The sequence below is a fragment of the Botrytis deweyae genome (genome assembly GCF_014898535.1).
Source record: "Botrytis deweyae strain B1 chromosome Unknown BDEW_060, whole genome shotgun sequence".
Taxonomy (NCBI): Eukaryota; Fungi; Ascomycota; class Leotiomycetes; order Helotiales; family Sclerotiniaceae; genus Botrytis; species Botrytis deweyae.
In genome coordinates this window covers 147,643-167,312 of record NW_024066267.1, presented here as the reverse complement: position 1 = coordinate 167,312, position 19,670 = coordinate 147,643, and the positions used below count along the sequence as shown (strand labels likewise).

General features: G+C 42.7%; 6 protein-coding genes across 6 annotated transcripts; 1 reads left to right on the top strand and 5 right to left on the bottom strand.

Annotated features, from left to right (window-relative positions):
- Positions 1-414: 414 nt before the first annotated feature.
- Positions 415-693, bottom strand: EAE98_012200 (uncharacterized protein; the record flags this gene model as incomplete). Its single annotated transcript, XM_038959825.1, has 1 exon — positions 415-693. One exon carries the CDS (start codon positions 691-693, stop codon positions 415-417), a length of 279 nt encoding a protein of 92 aa, XP_038803860.1.
- Positions 694-4,112: 3,419 nt separating this feature from the next.
- EAE98_012199 (uncharacterized protein) lies at positions 4,113-5,493 on the bottom strand (the record flags this gene model as incomplete). Its single annotated transcript, XM_038959824.1, has 2 exons — positions 4,113-4,905; positions 4,957-5,493. The coding sequence occupies 2 exons, from the start codon at positions 5,491-5,493 to the stop codon at positions 4,225-4,227; spliced, it is 1,218 nt and encodes a 405-aa protein (XP_038803859.1). The 3' UTR covers positions 4,113-4,224.
- Positions 5,494-7,762: 2,269 nt separating this feature from the next.
- EAE98_012198 (uncharacterized protein) lies at positions 7,763-10,075 on the bottom strand (the record flags this gene model as incomplete). The annotated part of the gene is made up of 4 exons (XM_038959823.1): positions 7,763-7,795; positions 7,871-8,385; positions 8,480-9,855; positions 9,927-10,075. 4 exons carry the CDS (start codon positions 10,073-10,075, stop codon positions 7,763-7,765), a joined length of 2,073 nt encoding a protein of 690 aa, XP_038803858.1.
- Positions 10,076-12,357: 2,282 nt separating this feature from the next.
- Positions 12,358-13,415, bottom strand: EAE98_012197 (uncharacterized protein). The gene is made up of 3 exons (XM_038959822.1): positions 13,219-13,415; positions 13,002-13,159; positions 12,358-12,945 (listed from the first exon to the last, which is right to left on the bottom strand). Coding segments are annotated over exons 1-3 (612 nt in total). The 5' UTR covers positions 13,221-13,415; the 3' UTR covers positions 12,358-12,493.
- A 273-nt stretch (positions 13,416-13,688) lies between these two features.
- Positions 13,689-15,428, top strand: EAE98_012196 (uncharacterized protein; the record flags this gene model as incomplete). Its single annotated transcript, XM_038959821.1, has 1 exon — positions 13,689-15,428. The coding sequence occupies one exon, from the start codon at positions 13,689-13,691 to the stop codon at positions 15,426-15,428; it is 1,740 nt and encodes a 579-aa protein (XP_038803856.1).
- A 764-nt stretch (positions 15,429-16,192) lies between these two features.
- EAE98_012195 (uncharacterized protein) lies at positions 16,193-17,854 on the bottom strand (the record flags this gene model as incomplete). The annotated part of the gene is made up of 1 exon (XM_038959820.1): positions 16,193-17,854. The coding sequence occupies one exon, from the start codon at positions 17,852-17,854 to the stop codon at positions 16,193-16,195; it is 1,662 nt and encodes a 553-aa protein (XP_038803855.1).
- Between the last annotated feature and the right edge of the window lie 1,816 nt (positions 17,855-19,670).

Sequence of the window (19,670 nt, the reverse complement as noted above, 5' to 3'; positions counted from 1 at the left end):
CGGCTGCTGTGCAACCAACGTCCCTATGCGCATCAGGTTTGCTGATAGCTCCGGCCAGCATTCGATCCTTCAACTGTTGAACCAAGTGCGAGATCAGCAGCGGAATCGCATTCCTCATGAGGGTGTTGGTTTCCGTTCAATGATCCGGGAGTGTATGGAGTGGTCCCCGGCTACTCGCCTTACCTCCGTCGTCAATCACCGACCAGCCAAGCCAGCGGCCAAGTCAGCCAGCGGACAAATCGATTTCCAAGTGAGCACAATCACCACTGAAATGAAACCACTCACGACTTGGTACGATCTCGCTGTCATCTCCCAGGAGAACGATGGCACTGTTGAGATGAGTCTGGGTTACTCGACAAGGGCATTCCACCTGGATACGGCTCAGGCGCTGCTGGAAGATCTTGCCGACACTGTTCACATTCTTTTGAATGCTGGGCCTTCTAAATCTGACCAAATCGCCCTTCTTGGCACAGAAATGATGCCAAGATCTTCCTTCAATTTCGCCTTGTTGCGACCGGTTAGGAGTTCTAAAGAGCAGAGTCCAACCCAAAGCAGATCAAGCAACGCCATTTCGACCAACAAACTCGACGATTCTAGTCTCAGTATTCTCGATACAATCTGGTTCTCCGTCTTTACTTCAAAATGAACAACAAGCGTGGGAACGTTACCGCCCGATGCGCCTACTCCAGACATATGTTACCTGCCGTTCTACCAACTAGGAGGCGACCTTCTCGATGCCGCCCATTTAATCGCCATAATACAACGCAGGATTAAGACCACCCCCGAAGCGGAAGTGAATGGGGACGCCATTTCAATTTCGCACGCTCAAGTGACAATCGATGATGTTCTTCATCATCCCAGTCTAATGGGATTTGCTAGCGTTTTGAGTCAAAAACAACTTCATTTAATTTAGTGTGCTTTCTGTTGACTATACACTAGATTAGCGTATATCCTCCCCATCCTGTATATAGTACATTAGTTCCCACTAGACTTTTAAAATCTAATCTTTTTTCTCCTCTTCTCTTCCTGACCCCAAAATCTACACTCTCTTTTGTTATAAAGCAAGTTTCTTCATCATCTATCAATATAAAACAAGTTTTAACCCCTTTCCTATGGTCAACTCACTGATCAAGCATTTGAATGGAGTGTTGTAAGGCTTATTAGTTGTAGTGAGACAAAACGTGCACACGATTGCCTCTTCTTGAAGGGGTATACTCGTATATTCCAGAAAACCGAAGGACTAAGAGTCGTATTGTGAGGTTGTGAATGTAGGTGATCTTCTTAAAAGCCAGGTTCTTACGAACTGGTTTTGTGCGCTCGTAAGAATATTCAGAATTGCTTATCGTACTCATATCGAAACAATCTGAAGAGGTTCTGTTGCAGCAGAACCTTTTAGAACCCTGGTGTGGCCGCTAGTGATCACCGCCTGGCAGAAAAATATAATTAGTGGAATTACTTCCGAAGTTAGCCCTTTTTTTTCTACAGACTTTTAATTTTCAGTTTAACTCATACCTCTCCTAAAACACATTTTGTCGGAATAGAGAACCATGAGTTATTAAGCACGTGATGAATTGGTTCATCTTCGTCACGTGTGTGGGTGTAACTTCCCCACGTTCGTTCTGAACCTTTATCTGTCTCTTCGTGAGAAGAAATGTGCTTGGACATTGTAGTTATGATATCTATAGCGTTGCTTTAATTGGTTTTGTTTGTTGTAAATCTCACATAGAAACATCTCGCTCTAATCACTTTAATTCATCCATCTATCATGATCAGCCTCGAATCCCACATGCGTTGGTCATTTATCAACAACGATCAACAATAAAACAAACCAACCAGTCCGATATCTACAGATAAGAAAATTCCAGCTCATCTATACAGTGGCAATGCTACGAACGTGGGGTCCCAACCCGCTCTCTTTCATCTCGTCATGGCATAAGAGGTCAAATCTGATGTTTGGCGTCCTATCGATACATTCCATTAATGAAGAAAAGAGGGTTCGAGCATTGTTCGTTACCTCTTGGTAACTTAAAACTTTTTCCCGACGTGGTCTCAAGTCATAGTTTCCGAGGGGATCTGCTACCCCTAAACAATGGGTCATGAATTCTCCTCTAAATGTGGATCCTGAACACGGAAAACATCCATTTTTGAAGGTTAGTTGAGTATAAAAATCTTATTTAATGTCTTCCATGAAGCTCAGTCTAGTAGTACAGAAGAACGATATCAACGAGGAAATTCTTACAACTTTACACCATACACTCATTTGCCATCGACTGGGAAAAACCACAGACCCACGAGATAAAGTTAACAGTCTGCTCGTAATGGTCTTCTCTGATGTAAAGATCCGAGTTCCTCATCATTACTCCCTTCAACCTCGCACTTTCTTCCGAAATTCTGACACATTCATCACTATCGAAGAAAAAGATCTCAGCTTCCTTGCCTTTAATAAAGCCCCACAATACCACAAGATCCTGCCCTCATAGGTTCCGACCGAGCAAACGAAGATATCACAGATACGATCCGAATGGACCGTTTTGATTGCCCCAGAGTACCTGCAACGCTTCAAGAATCAGCAGCGTCGTCGATGCCCGTGTACTCCCAAACCATGTGTTGGCGCCAAGAATATCCGCCTCGGGCTATCACCGGTGCCTTCCATGAAGTCTTCAACCTCGTCTTCAGATAAACTTAACTCCGTTACTTCTTTCGACAGCTTATAAGAACGATGACTGTTTTTCTACTCGTACACTGGCAGACATAGATATCACCCTCTCCATATGAAAGTCATGGAATCAGACTTTAGTCCCTTTTTCGGGAGATTTGGAAAATCCAGCCACCTATGGAGGTAAAATGAATGCCGAGGCGGACGTTTCGAATATACCACAGTGAAGGAACAAGAACTTTGTTATTGTTCTTGACAGGAAATGCGGGACTGGGCCTTAGGGATCGGAGGCTGGTGATTACATCACAGCTGTATTGGGATGTCGTGTGCCTTTTATTGTGAGGTATTGAAACGCAGACGATGGTGGTAAAAACATGGATGTGGGAGATGTATTCTGGCAAGGATACATGGGGTGAAAAGCTATCAAAGATGCTGAAGTTGGAGCAAGGGAATTTAGAAGCTTGATACCTGGAAATGGTACCTTATTACCGTTTCTTTAAATCGTGAACGTTCGGCTCTGCTTAAAACTTGCGCAATCATTGTTCCTCAGATAAATTTCAAACCCGTGATTGCTAGCCTGACCTCCGAAGTAATGTCGATCCATATGATTCTGCGTGTATTCCATGTTTAGAAACGAGCTCGAAAATGAATTGGCGCTAGTTTTTCACTCACTTTCATTTATTTAGCCTTTCTACTGTCTAGTTATTTCTAAATGCCTTGAGACTGACAGTTCATATAATAGCCCAGAGCAAACGACACTTTTCCGCTTATTTTTCGAGTGAATCTAGTTCGAGAATCGGGGATTGGTTGAACTCACAAAAATTGAGACCTCGGCCATCGATCCAGTAGTCTCTAACAGGTAATCCGTGTCGGAATCCAACATGGAACGACAATACTCTCTTACAAGGTAGCCCTACATTTGATATTTGTCGATGGTAATTAGGCTGTGCAATGGTACCTGCAGAGTAGTTGATTTGAAGGATACCTGTGGGTACACAAAATCTTTGCGCAACTTAATGATAATTTTACCATGGTCATCGCATTTATTTAATGGTGAGACCCAGCCAAACGGAAAAGGTCCTTTATCCAACTGACCCCAAGAACAATGAAACTTAACCCGCGGCCCTTGCCTCAGTAAACACATAATTTTGTAGACAAGCTTTTCCACATGACCTTGAGATCTCAGAAAATAGTGCGTCGCGAACGGGTTTGTATCATTCAGAGGTTTCTTCGTCTCTTTACCTGAATTTTGCGACGATTAGACTAAGAGTGGATTTGTATATCATTTCGAGGCTCGTATTTACACTGTGGATTTGGCCCTCAGTTCATTCAACACACCCACTTTTCACTCACAGCACTGCCATTCAACTTACATCGTCATCTCAGAAGGAAGACAATTTAGCCTAGAATTAAGGATTTTATGGTGATTTGACCCATGAAAAGTCGGTCGGTACTGGATTTGGACTCGCTTTTTCTTTCTTTGTCAATTCTGTCATGTTTCCTCCTCAAGACCTCCGCTATTCAATTACCCTCCCTGACTTGACTTCCTTTCACTCAGATTCCACATGCTATCCAACTAATGACTTTGCCTCGCCTCTGAGACACAAACCGAACTCAATCCAGCCATCCTCCACTCCTTCCGACCTTTCCGCTTTTTCAAGGTATTGGTCTAGATCCGCGTGCTCCCTCGCATCCCTTTCCAGCTCGGCAATGAATACCTCTAATTCATCGATGATATGCTGCTCTACTTCGGCCTGCTCTGTCTCCGCTTTTCGCAATTCATCGTCTAAGCCCCTGTCTGCTTCCTTGTCAACAGACGGTTTACATTCGATCAAAGGTATTTCGTCATTGATACCATCCGTGTCCAGTGTAATGGTCCATATCTTTGAGTAATCTTCAATCTCGTTCAGGCTGGATGAAGATTTCAACGAACGTAGTCTTCTCCATTCACCGTAAGCCATTGCTGTCTCCCATCTCCACCCTCTGTGTTCATATTTCGCAATAGTATTTTCAAGGTTACCATTAGGTATGGAATATAGATTACCGGTCCCCTTGAGTTCGTAGGTAGTTCTATCGATGAAGTTTGAACGAGGAAAGAACGAGTAAGCCAAGTTCCACGAGATAACGTTCACAACAACCGTATGGTTAAAGCCATTTATGATTGCATTCCAAGGAGTATCAGTTGTCAAGATCAATTGAATTTGAAGTGGCTTCTCCTCAGTGAGGCCCATCTTGAGGTATGTTTTGACCTATTTTCATGTAAGTATATGTTGAAAGTTTGTGGCGGAGATACTAAATACCTCTAAGATATCTGACAAGTGGCCTGCATAAGCATGCAAGTCATTACCTTCATCCTCTTTTGCGGGCTGTAACTTGTAGCCTTCACTGTTGACTAAGTACTCGTCGAGTCGATCGTGACTTTCTGAATCATCCGAGCCATTCACATAGATATCTAGATCGGATTCTTGCCAAAATCTCCTTTCAAAAAATTGTAAGGCAAAGCTTCCAGATATAAGGGCATTATATGTAGCCAACTTTGATCGAAATGTGATAGGGTCCTCAATAAATCGTTTGAGTTGAAGATTAACATTCCATTGAGTTTTAAAAAGTGATTCAAACAATGGAGAAAGCTGTTTAGTGGTCGCTCGGAGCAATAGTATTTCATTGGGATCCAAATGGGTACAAATGTTGTCGAAGATAGGATAACATAGAAAGATATCTTCCCAGCCAGGTGATGAATTAGATTCGAGCATTCCGTTTGTAGGTAGACTTTGATGAAAATCCATTCTTGGATCTTTGAACTTTTTGGTGGATGTTGAATATTTTTGAGCAACCATGATGACGGAATTTTTGATTCTTTATAACGAAATGTTAATGCAGAAACACGCTATACAAAAGTAAAAATTGCGCTAATGGACTGCCATTCGGCATAGAAGAAAAATGAATCCAAAAGAAATGGTGTAAAATGGAACAAATATTTATGAATGCCGTACATGATCTGTAACTTGCATATGTTCAAACATCTAACCTACCCCAACACAACACCACAAAGTGTGCGATAGCTTCTTATAGTATCGGGATCATGTGTAACACTACATGAAGAAAACCCATAACTAGCACTACCTCTCGGTATGTATGGCATTGATACGATACAATGAATTTATCTTGAGATGATGGAATGTGTCAAATACATACATGAACCAAGGCAGTGGACATGTGAGAAGTGATGCAAATTCGTCTCAACAACATTGACCGGTTGCCTAAACAGTACCAGATGATCGAAACGATTGATGAATGAAACCACGATTGATATTTGGATCGCAATATAGAAATGTTTGAGGAGCTGGAATTTTCAAAAGATGTAAATGTTAATCAAACATTTCTGTGGGAGCTGGGCTTGATTTGATACTGAAATAAGCCAGCGGAGGATCATCAATCATGTGACTGGTGGGTGGAGCAGTAGAGGCTGAGTGTCTCAACTGACAGGTGAAGCCTTGAAATCTTATAATATATTGAGAAACCATTAAAGCAGTTGAAGCAGTTGGAGAGACTGAAAATACATGAGATATTAAAAGCACCTGGAACTTTGAGATAATATAGAATATTGAAATCTCATAATATATTAAAACCCTTAAAGAAATTAAAGCAGTACAAAACATTAAAAACACTTAGAACTTTAAAATTATATAGAACATTGAAATCTTATAATATATCAAAACATTTAAAGAAATTAAAGCAATTAGAAACACTAAAATTATACAAAATATTGAAAGCACCTGGGACTTTGAAATCATATAGAATATTGAAATCATTTGAGGGTTTGAAACCGCGTGATGCATTCAGAGAAGGCGGGGCAGGGTAAGGATAAAAAGACTAAGACAGGGAGATAGATATAGGCAGAGCAAGAAGACAGGCGGGAATCAAGGACAAAAAGACGAGGTGGAGGGAGACAAGAGCGAGAACAAGGTCAAATGAGACTAGGTGGAGGGGTAGCAGGCAAGAAGGCAATTATAGACATGTCAAATTACACCGGTAGTATCACATAAGACAGAGCATTGGTTGTGGAAAGACTTTTCATATTCATTCAAAGTAATTAATCATCCATCGCATTCCATATTTCTTTTTTCCTCCATCAATCATATGAAGCAGACTTCTTTCTGCCGTACCTGCCAACTTTTTGGGTCTCAGTCTCAGCCTGAATGGACAGGAGCACTTCCGAATGCCATCAGCGTTATAGAGAACAAGCACCAACTCTTCCCTTAAATCTTTTTTAAGAAGAGAAATGCCTATTCTATGTTGTGCCACTGTCGTATATCGATTTGATCGTAAAAGACGCCCACTCGTAGATGATGTGAAAAATGAAAAAGTAAGAGGAAAGCCTTCAATTCAAGCTCTCAAATGGTATCCTCCCTTGCCATGTGTCTTATGAATAAAAGACAACGAAGAAGAAAATATCGAGAATATGAATCCCACTTTTTTTCTATCTAGAAATGCGAAATGCAGCAAAATGCAGTGTAAAGAAAAAAACGAAAAATTTTGCAAATCTTCCATAGTGGAGGACTCATGATCCATGGAAATGCTGAAAGCAGGACCAGTAAGGTTTTGGAGAACATGTCTATCGTAATGCGTTTCTTGGAAAACCTAGATGAAAGCTTATATAGCCCCCTAATCCAGGTAATAAAAAGCATCGTGACCGGTAAGCAGTAAAAGGATGACATCTCGTGTCAGCCGTCCAACTGCCTTTCTATAATGGGTATCGATGCGAGGCGACAGTCATAAACAAAAGACAGGTTCTATCGTATGCCGATCAATGGTCGAGCGAGACCACGTGTAAAAGCCCGACTCTATCGCTGAATGCAAGAGAAGACTTTAATCGTGGGTATTGCTACCAGAAAACAGAAAAGGCGCAGAATGATTCGTTGATGAGCAAATGTAAAGCTGAAGTGTAAGGAAAAGTCGACAGAGAAAAGCAAGTTTTTTTTGTGAGGATATCAATGAGAGGTACAATGACCATCAATATCCGCTAAACGCCTCCGTTCAAGTTCTAGAGTACCGAAATCGAAATACGAGTTCGAGCAAGGAACGAAAAGCGTTGGGTGTAGGTTTTTACCACCAGCTTTGGCCACCACCACCAGCAGACTGAGGAACCAGAAGTTAGTAATTGTTTTAATGCGTCTTGAGCATTGGAAATGATAATTGCGGAATTGAACTTACTGGATTGCCATAGCCTCCACCATTGCCGCCACCGTAACCACCACCACCATTATATTGTCCTGGAGGAGGACCGTAGCTAGCTGGAGCAGGTGGACCACCGAAGCCACCACCACCACCACCATATCCACCAGAGGCTGGAGGTCCACCGAATCCACCACCTCCGTTAAATCCACCACCGCCACCTCCGCCGAACTTACGGAAATCACGGTTGGCTCCACCACCACGTCCACGACCACCAGATCGACCTCCTCGTCCACCACCAAAGCCACCACCTTCACGAGCAATGTTCTCGAGGAATGATGGAATCTCTTGGTTGGCTTCCTTCAAGAGTTCAATAAGATCGCGACAGACACCACGGTTTCCACGGTTGAAGAATGCAGTCGAGATACCAGTGTTACCAGCACGACCTGTACGACCGATACGATGAACATAGTCATCAATGTCGGTGGGAAGGTCGTAGTTGACTACATGCTTTACATTGGGAATATCAAGTCCCAGAAGTAAGTTAGTATTGCCTGTTCAAAAGGAAGAAGGGCGTGGAGAATCGTGTGAAAGGGAAAGTAGGAGATCAAAATCAGAGGGAAAGACAGCAAAAATTGGGGGACATACCTCTGGCTGCGACAGCAGTAGCGACAAGAATTGGGCAACGGCCATTTCTGAACATCTCAAGAGCACGTTCACGCTCACGTTGAGTACGATCACCGTGAATAGAGGTGGCGGGGAAGTTTTGGTTGATCAAGAAGTCTGACAAGGAATCGGCCATACGCTTAGTCTCAACGAAGATGAGAGTAAGACCGGCACCGTGAGTGTGGAGGATGTCCAAAAGGACGGAACGCTTGTCAATGTCCTCGACGTATTCAACCTTTTGAGTAATGTTCTCAGAAGTAGAACCAACACGACCAACAGACAAGAAAACGTAATCCTTCAAGAAATCACGGGCAAGCATTTGGATATCGCGAGGGAAGGTGGCTGAAAACATGAGGGTTTGACGGTTTTGAACACCTGGCATGTCCTCACCCTCAACAATTCGTCGAATTTGTGGTTCGAAACCCATGTCCAACATACGATCAGCCTCATCAAGAACCAAGTACTTGATGTTTTGGAGAGAAATGCGGCCACGCTCAATCAAATCAACAAGACGACCTGGAGTAGCAACGAGGAGATCACAGCCACGTTCCATTTGGCGAAGTTGAGAACCAATATCGGCACCACCATAAACGACACAAGGGCGAACCCAGGATCTGTAGGCGAATTTGCGGGATTCATCGTAAATTTGGGAAACAAGCTCACGAGTTGGGGCGAGGATCAAAGAAGTTGGGTAAGCCTTGCGAGTGCGTCCGAAGCTTCCTGCAGCATTAGCTGGAACAGGAGATGGACCAGTTTGGAATGCTTGAGACAAAATGGGGAACAAGAAACCACCAGTCTTTCCGGAACCAGTTTGAGCACAAGCCATCAAATCACGTCCACCCATAACAATTGGGATGGAGTATTTTTGAACTGGGGTTGGGACTTTGTAATGTGCCAACTCAATGTTCTTGATGAGATGATCATCGAGAGGTGGGTTGGTGAACTTGAGGACTGGTTCTGGGACATCTTGACCAGATGCTTCAACTGGGATATCATCGTACTTTTCGAAGTTGATACCGGTTTGTTGCTTGGTTGGATCGTCGGCAACACCGAAGAGTTCACGTTCTAAACGAGCGTTGGCAGGTCCAGCAATGTGTTTTCCATCTCGCCATTGTCCATCTCCACCACCACGAGCTTGACCACCACCACCACCACCAGCGCCACCAGCACCTCCAGCACCTCCAGGACCGCCAGCACCAGCTGCAGGGTTTCCATAAGCGTTCTTGTTGAAAGATGGAGGACCAGATGGGTTCCAGTTGTTTCCACCTCGTGGTGCACCGTTTCCACGTGGGGTGAAATCAGGAGCGTTAGCCCAAGATTCACCTCCAGCTGGGCGTGGACCATTAGCGTAACCATTACTAAAAGGAGAAAACAAGTCAGCACATCTATCATTACGAATGCATCTGATGAAGATGGGGAGATAACTCACCCTTGAGGGGCCCAAGCACTACCATTCAAGTTTGCTGGTGGACCACTTGGAGCAGGGCCACCCATCTTGCCTCGCATGTGGGGAGGAATATATGATCGAGGTTCACCACCGTTAAGGTTGAGACCATTCATGTTGAGTTGATCCGCCATGTTGAATAAAATTCTAGAAGATCAAAGTGGTGTAAAAGTTGTGAGGTTATCGGGTATCGATTGATAAGGGTTCTTCGTAATTCGGCCGTAGTATTATCGAACAAATTAGATTTGACTTTGAAAAGTCTTTCTTGGTAACTTTTGAACGTCTCGTGTAAAAAGACAGTTGAGATGATAATCAGAAATCTAAGAAACCGAAACGCAATGGAAACGATTAAAAAGAAGAAAATTTGGATGAAGTTATTGCTTCCGTTCGTCTTTTATAAATAAGAAGAGTAAGGAAACGTGAATGTTGAGACAATCGTCAAACTCTTTTTAACTTGTTTTCTTAATAGCCTTCGAAAGAAACTTCAAAGACCGAAAGTAAGAAAAAAAGAAATAAATTGATCGTAAAAAAGAAGAAGCTGTTTGATGTTATCGGGGTTGAAGAAGGAAGAGATTTTATTTTATTTTGTGTGTTTGAAGAGGAAGAGGTGTCGAAGGAAAAGAGAAGAATTTTAGTAGAACCAGCTTAGTACTCCTCTCCTAGTAGAATTTTCGATTTTGGACCAAGTGCGTATTCAAATCGTGGTAACTGGGCAAGAGAGGCAAAAAAAAGAAAAAGACGTTAGTCTCGATTGGGGTAAGCGGACTGAGAGACCCTGAGCTAAACCCTTATGGACCATTTTTGTAATGATGAATAATGGTGAACCAATGAGAAATCAAGAATTTTAAAGTACTCAAGTTCCATCTGGAAAAAGTCCCTTAACTACTAGGTCCCCAGGCGAGCCTGATATCATCCCGCCGCTCGCATCGTGTTCCGTCCTGTACCTAGTAAAATGAATACCTGCTATACAGACACCCTACCTACCTAATCTTTTTATATACCTACCTGGGTAATACTTACTAAATGAACTACATCCGCACCTTTGTCGTATATCATCATACTTACTGTAGCTATTTCCAGCTGCCCACTCGACATCTACTACGGAGTAGATACCTACAACGTGCCGACGCATTTATTCAGTCTTATTATATATACACAGAGTGCACGTATCTATTACCTACCCTGAGCCTAGGTACTAGGTAGCTGGAGTATCAAGGTTTTAGCCACTGCAATTATCTTCACTTACGTATTCATTGGATGGATTTGTATGACGCTCCGCTGGGCCACTGCCGTGGAGGCTTCTTCGCTACGCTCCATCACTTCACTCCTAATCTACCATGTTGTTTGCATAATAAATCTTGATATATTTATGATATTTATCTGGTTGCTGCCTACTAGGTAGCTACCTATATGAGACGTTATTGCTAGAAATCACCTACGAAGTACTTCTCTTACCATTCTTCATCTCAATGATCTTGACTACTAGTGTCCTCCCCTCCCTGTCTGGTGTTGACACGAGTAGGTTCGTATCAAATGACGTCGCACAGTCATCAATTGTGTTTCAGTCGAACATCGGGGCGAGTATCGCAACCACCATGTTATCTTACCACATATTGTCACTAGAAAATGATATCGATACGTTCAATGATGGAGAAGGATCTAGATATAATTTAGATCAGTTTGTAGGTATAAGCTCTGGTTTGATAGACAGTACTGTATTTATACATATAACAGCACATGACACTCGTAAGATCAAGGTTTGAGAGTCCTCCTGTCAGTCTCAAATCTGCTTTCCCCTTCTAGACATCCACTGCATCTATACCCTCAAAGTTAAATAGACATTCTTTAATACCCATCTCAATATCGGTCACTATGCATGTCTACCTATCTTTTTGATGAAGTGAAAAGAAGCTTTCGCCATGTTAAAGATGCAGCCATGTTCTAGACCGTCGATCGATGTCCAACTTCCAGAATAATGATAGACATCTATGAATGTGACCTACATCTAGGTTTCGGCTATAAAAAGGAGAACCCGCCTGAGACCGTACTTCAAGAAAGAAGTCTTTGGAAAATTACATCTTCTTACTGGGGCATGTGAGGCTGGAGTCGTGTAAGTTGAACTTTACGCTCTTACCATGGTTGATCTTTGTCCAAACCATCTGGAAGATCAATACTAGTTGCACGCAGCAAGATACGGACGATGGAGAAAGAGGGTAGGCATCGATAACCCTTAGGCTTAAGACAATTCCTGCGTGTACCCGGCAAGAAGACTGGTAGGATTGAACCACAACGTTTGCGAATGTCGTGGATAAAAAAAAGGTAGCCACCATGGCAGTGGTCCCCTGGAAGGTCTAGCGGAGCGTCATTTCAAATATGCCAAAAATTTCTAGACGGATCAAATCACAATGCATTTCCAGTAATGAATCATCGAAATAGGTATCGCCAGTTTATGCCATTTGATGCCACGCTAATATACACCCATACCTTAATTCATAGTTTATCTCCTGTGTCATAAAGGGCCCCTCATAAGAAATCATCCTCGAATCAACCCTTTAAGGGCAGTCGATTCTCGCACTGTCATCATAATCAAGCTCCTTAATTCCCTCCTTCGTAATAACTTTAACAGTCATTCCCTTGAAATCAATCGGCAACCTCCTCTTCAACTCATCCGTACACATCCTCAAAACTTTCATTCCTTGTTCAAAATCAATATCTGGGTGATGGTGTTTATCAAGAATAGACAGGCAGTAGTATTGTGCATAGCCGTGAGCTGCATATGGAAGGGGTGCAAGTGACGCTAGGTAATCGAGCCAGTATAGGCTGGGCTTGTCGGTGATAGGATCAACACCGCCGAGGAGAAGGTTGACATTGTATGGTTTGCGGGAGCGAAGAGATTGTGCTAATTCACCACGGACAAAGTGAGCAACCGCGGATGGGGAGAGATCGATGTTATTGCGCATGGAGTAAAGTTGAGCGTTGGCTTGAATGTATTCTGCGAATTGAACTGTGAAGCGCTAATATTAGCATGTTATTTTGTTGCAGAAGACTGTGGACAGTTACTTGTATCTCCAGCCTCTCCGGAGAATGCCATCAAGGTATGTTGGTTTAATGCTCTTGTCTTGTCATCTGAAGCTTTGAGAATGGTTGCACCTCTCATGGCAGCTTTTGAAGCCGCAATGATGGTAAAGTCCTTGCCAGTTATTCCAAGTAAGACCTCCCTACGAAAATGATCTTGTCAGCGCAGTCATCCAAAGACATTTTTTTCATTCAAACTTACATATTGATAGTGATTTAAGTTGTAGGATGAAGCTTCAGATTGTATTAACTATTGAGACTTTGGAGCTCCAACGCGTGTAGCTCTCGCTGCCTCATTCAATTCGGCGCTAACATGCTTATGTCTTAGCGCCACAAGCTTGAACATTTGATTGTAAGAATGAATAAAATCCCGATTAATCAACTTTCAATTTGGTCATGATTTTCTTGCGAGATATAGATCCAGATAATCTATGAGTCTACAGCTACCTAGTATGTCATCTCTACGAACATGATCTGTAATTCTTTTGATGTATGAATCCATAACCTTTAATCTCGATAGATGTCACGTGCTACACTCTCCATTTTGGATCCACTCAATCCCTGTCTCGAAATTCTGCGGCAGAATAATTCTCCCCAAAAAATTATTTTGATAGGACGAACATTTTTCTGTATTTTCTATTGTGACCTTTCCTTTTCACAACCGCCACAATTATGTCTTCTTTCTTCACAATACCCAACTCCCAAAAGAAGAGGAAACGAAATGATGCCCCAGAATTACCCAAGAAAAGATTAGCTGCCTCATCAAAAGCTCCCGCGAAACAGCCAAAACCTGCGAAAAAACCCGAAAGAGATGAATCGATTTCTGGAAGCGACTCGGAGAGTGAAGGAGGTCAATTGGACGATGATGTTGCAGATCTCACCTCGGATGATGAATTAGAGGGAGAGGGAGAGGAAGAAACTGCGGCGGAGCGCAGGCTGAGATTAGCAGAAAGATATTTGCAAAATATCCGGGAGGAGGTAGCAGATGATGAAGTTGGATTCAACGCCGAGGACATTGATCGAGATTTGATCGCCGAACGCTTAGAAGAAGATGTTGCGGAATCGAAAGGAAAAATATACAAAACATTGGCAGACGAATTGGAATTTGGGGAAGCATCGAGTTGTCATTTTAAGAAGGATTCGCATTCATTTACGAGTGTAGCTACATGTGCGCCATATGTTTATACTGTGACCAAGGATATGTGGCTAGTCAAGTGGAAAATACAGGACTTACCAAGGGACCAATATCCGCAAAAGAAAGGCAAGAAGAAGAGCAAGAAACCTTCACCACCGCCGAAGAAAAAGCCTACCCTAGTAGCTTCAGTACGAGGGGATCAACGAAAGTCGAAAGTGACATCCTTCATGGGGCATACCGACGCAATTATTAGTGTGGCCGCCTCACAAGATGGTAAATTCGTTGTAACTGGTGGTGTGGATCGAAAGATTATTGTTTGGAATGCAGAGACTCTTCGACCCATTCGAGTTTTTTCGCAACATCGAGACGCAATCACAGGGTTAGCTTTCAGAAGAGGAACAAATCAATTATATTCCAGTTCAAAGGATCGAACAATTAAAATATGGAGTTTGGATGAAGGTGCATATGTGGAAACTTTGTTCGGTCATCAGGATGAAGTTGTGGATATCGCTTCTCTTGCCCAAGAACGCTGCATATCAGTAGGCGCTCGTGATCGTACAGCCCGTTTATGGAAAGTGGTGGAGGAAACACAACTTGTTTTCCGTGGCGGTGGAGGTGAGAAGAAATCTCGTCACAAGAACAATCCTAATGACCTCCGTACTCTTGAGGGTAGTATCGACCGTATAGCTATGGTTGATGAGGATATGTTCATTACTGGAGGTGACAACGGATCACTGTCTCTTTGGACCATTCACAAGAAAAAGCCAATCTACACATTGTCTCAAGCTCACGGAGCAGACGAGCCAATAAAACCCGAAGAAGCATCCGCAGAAACCGATCCCTCCAAAAGAATCGTACCTCGTCCCTCGCCCCGCTGGATTACAGCTTTAACCACAATTCCCTACTCCGACGTCGTACTCAGTGGTAGTTGGGATGGTGTAGTTCGAGCTTGGAGAGTCAGTGCCGACAGAAAAAGCCTTGAATCTATGGGTCCCGTTGGTCGAATCGCTGATACCACTATGAATGGTGCAAAAACCAAGAAACATGGATCCCAAGCACCAGCCCGCGGCATCATAAATGACATATCAGTCTTCGAACGCGGTGATAGGGGAAAGGATGGTGTATGTATCATTGCAGCTGTAGGAAAGGCCCACCGTTTAGGTAACTGGCAAAAGGCACCGGCGGGAAGAAATGGAGCAGTCATATTTGAAGTGTCGAGGAAACAGATAACTAATGGTGTTAATGGGCATGCGGATGAAAACGGGAAGGGGGCATGATATGCTTTGCAAACGTATAGTTGGGGATCAATTGGCCCGGGGGAGTTTTGTCATATAAGAGGCTGGATGCGTGATATCTTCATTTGTGATTACGTTTACTTGTATGTATGAAATCGAGGTAGATACATAGCTCAATAATGAGGTAGCTTCTGGCTCTTGAGAATTTTGCTGAAAATCTTATGCATGTGATGGTATTGTGTGTTATTTTTGGTATTCATGGTTGTGTTCCATGCATTTGAACATGTAGGTAGCATACCCCACCTCTTCCCCCACCCGTTTTCCCCTTTTGCCAACCGAGTAATGTCAAACCATGAGCCACGTGTCTCTGGACCCCTCACGCAACAGACAGATACGACGAATTCGGAGAATGATTGTCAAGAACGACACTTTCATGAGCGGATACACCCCAAGAAACCCCGTACAAAATAAAACACTTTGCGAAAAAGACGGGGAGATCATCTATAATGAATAGGTCTTCGCTGCCTTTATTTTATGATTTGTTAAATTTCCTGGTATCATTTCTTGACTATATCATACAACAAATTCATCTTGCATCTGGTATCTCCTCTCGACGTACTAATTAATCACCCGATATGTGTACACTTTGTCCGTGTCATAGCCCAAGAATACCTGGGCGATCAAATTTGCAAGTGATTTTGAGAGAGTGCAGTGGTTGCCAATGAAGAAAGCCGAAGTTGTATCACCAACTAAGTCTTGTTGAAGGAGGACCCTAATGGTATAAATTACGGCATTTTGAATCCCCATCAGTTAGCCTTGCTCTTCCCTTTCCCAACAACCTCTCTTCGCTTCTCCCAAACCTGCAAGTAACTCTCTCCTAAATGCAAAAATTCTCTTTGCCCTCCTTCCACAAATAGGTCCTGCACCACCTTCCACTCTCCCGTCGCCTTATCTCTCAGTTGCACTTTCCAGCTCCTCTTTTCCGATTCTCCTTCTACACTATCTTCTCGCCCTCTGACTGCTTCATGTACTATATTCGCAACTAAATCGTACCATATTGGTTCTCCAGGTCTAGCATGTTTCATGTCGGGTTCAATATATGGTGACATATCGAGATTGCGCGCGTCAAATGTGACAATTGTAGGATTACGTTCATCGACGAACTTGTTGTGTGAGAATCGTTTTATGTGAAAGAGGAGAAAGGGTGGTAGTGGATGAAGTAATCGGTAACGTTTGCGCATGTTGAGATGCTCTTGCGCTTTCAGACCATCGTATTTTGCGAGGATACTGGTCAGAGGAATTTGAGGAATGATGTTTCGTTCTAATTCGTCTTGAAATAATGGCGCTGGAGGTAAATCTAATGTGAGTAGCATGAACCTACTAACATCAGTTTTGACATCTGCATCTTCAAATCGTAGTCGATCACCAGCATCGGCTTTGGCGGTAATAGCTTGAGATTCGACTTTCAGCTTTCCTTGGAATATCTTCTGTATTATTGAAGAGCCAGGTTTAGTTTTGGAACCCCCGAGTGCGAGATGTAGGTTATTGAGGAACCAAGAAAGGAAATCGACAGGGTCGGACTGGGTGGTTAGATTGAACTTCTTGTTTGATTTGAGGGATATTTCTTGGAGAAGTTCGTGCGGAGAGACATGAGATTTGAAGGCTCTTGGATTCCAAATCTTTCGGAATAAAATCGATACTCGTTTGATGAGTTCCGCTTTGTTGTGAAAGTCCTCCAATAAAAAGAAATTTCGAAGAGGCGGCACATGAGAAAGTGCTTGTATTACCACATTGAAATAGTCGTTATCCTTGATGTTGTTCATACCGACAAAACCTGGTATATATTCTTTGCCAGATAGAGTCCAAGAAGATTTGGCCTCACGATCCATAGCCATAACCTGCTCTTTTGTGTATGTAGGGTCAGATACAAACTTTATGTCGTCCAGACTCTTATTTTTTACCTCGTATCCTTCTGGTAGAACGTAGACCTTTTGTGTTTGCATATTGATGAATACGTGATGCCCTACCTCAAGAGCATGGAAATAGGCATGAGACTTTGTCCCTCGACCCTGATAGTACTTCCCGCATACTAAACAAGCGTATACGTTGATATTTGAAAGGGAAATCGAACAAAGCTTTTCGAAATCGAAGTCTAAGACATTGCGATTGATGGTATCAAGGTAGAGATCGTCGTAACCTTCCATTGGTGCCTTTTCTCGAGGGACCATAAGTTGCGAATCTTCATCCTCAACTTCAAGATCTTCCATTCCATTTTTCAAATCCTCCTCATCCTCAATCTGCACCGGTCTAGGTTCTACCGTCCTCTGTCGTTTCGGGGTGGGTTCTGTTTCCAAATGCGCTCCATTGAACGAATCGTCGCCATCACTTTTTGCGCCGGCATTCGCAGAGTCGCCATCGCGTTCTTTACGCTTCCTAGTCGGGACATCCATATTTTTAGAACTTGGCATGTTGATATCGGACATAGCTGTAGAAGATACTTTAAGGCGAGGCAAATGGAGCTGGAAAGTTGACCTCGCTTGTTATTTATTTGTAGCCTTGCGCTAAATTTAATTTTGGGTATTGAAGCTGTCTCCGGCTACCTCCAGGCTAGCCTAGGTAGGTAGCTCCAGGGGCAATGACCACATCAAAGCCACACTCAAGCCACACTCAACATCAGCGAAATACCTAACAGGCGGAACCTTGGAACCTTGGAATTGACCACCATTCGAGAAAAAAAACTTCAACAACTAAAGACCTCCAGGTCTCTTCTCAATATAATATCAAATAATAAAAACACTTGATTTCAATACAAAGAAAACTCAAATTTTCGTTTGCTTTTTTCAAATTTCAGTATTCAATTTGAAATGAATTTATAATCTATTGAAAAAGTCCTTTGAAAGGGTACTCAATTTCCGCCTGTTTTTTTCGCTTACGTAGAGCTACACTACATATCTCCATGTCCCTCAAACCAACATCACATAAAAAACCTACTTCCAACCTGCGCCTTTTTTCTAATTCAAATCCACAACTACCAAAGCGAGGATGTTCTCTTAAGAGACTGATTCTGTGATATGGTTCATTCTCGACAATTCAAACTGAATGTAAAAGATATTCAAACTCTTCTACATTGGAGCGAAGCTTGCCATAAGGGTTTATGAGCTCGCCCTCATGATAATATCTCATTTCTTTGGATAGCATACCACCAGTACTCAACTAATCAATCAAGCTAGTTAATAGTTGAAATGGATTATCAGAAAAGGATGCTCCACTGATATTCGTATGATCATTACCCTGCCGTGGAGGCGAAACATACACCCCGAAGCAAGTACGAGCTCGTGTATTGAGCAGTAATCGGACATCAAAATAGGATCACAACTAAGAATGCCGACTACTATCCATTCTCCTCAATTTATACAGTAGAAACAGAATCATAAAATAACAATGGTGCGCCGTCGGAAGCATCATTTGGTATGACGTTACAGCTCTATCTCAATCACGATCATCTTTGTCCACCCTAGGGCTCAACGAACTTGACTGCTTTTTCCAGCGCATCTTCCGCTTCCTTCATGAAACCTAGAATTTTCACCGCACCTAAAATATCATGTGTTGCATTTTAGATTTTCGAAGTCCTATCAACCGTTTGGAAAACTCCACATGTTGATCGTAGAATACTTCCAAGGTGCCAATTGAAATGAAACGAGTATCTGGAATTTTGAACTTGTTTCCTGCTAGGAACTCATATAGATGGTTTCTGTTTTATCCTGGGGGTAAATATCGGCTTGCAATACATTCTAGAATCAACCCTAACATGTAACCTGTCTTGTCGTTTTGATGGCTGTTCAATATCATTCCGTTAGACACCAAATCTATTCATGGACTCCAGAAAACTCCGACTCTTGGTAAAGGCAACCTTCCTTTCTCCTCACTGCTAGTTAGATTGCGTGCTACTCCCAAGAAAACTTGAGCACTTGTAAATTTGCCAGATAAAACAATATCTTCGAGTCAAACATTGAGTCATTGTGAACGTAGGAGTATGCTGTCAAGCCATCCTGCAGAACAGCTGTAAAACACGCTATCTTATCAACTACAAAACGATATTGTATTATAGAACTGACAATTTAGATGCTTGAGAAGAACTCCAGGCTTCTACGTGCTATCTACGAATCGATAACTACTAAGAACATAGCCACCGTCTAAATGAATAGCTAGTCGCTCTGGCATGTCTTTCGCGGGAATGGAATTAATGGTGTGGGACACTAGGCTGCACTGATTGTGACGAGACTG

Bases quoted from the DNA above. Each gene is read 5' to 3' on its own strand.
- EAE98_012197 (XM_038959822.1), bottom strand. The intron at 12,946-13,001 runs GTAACTGTCCAC...AGCGCTTCACAG, and splicing joins CGGAGAGGCTGGAGATACAA to TTCAATTCGCAGAATACATT.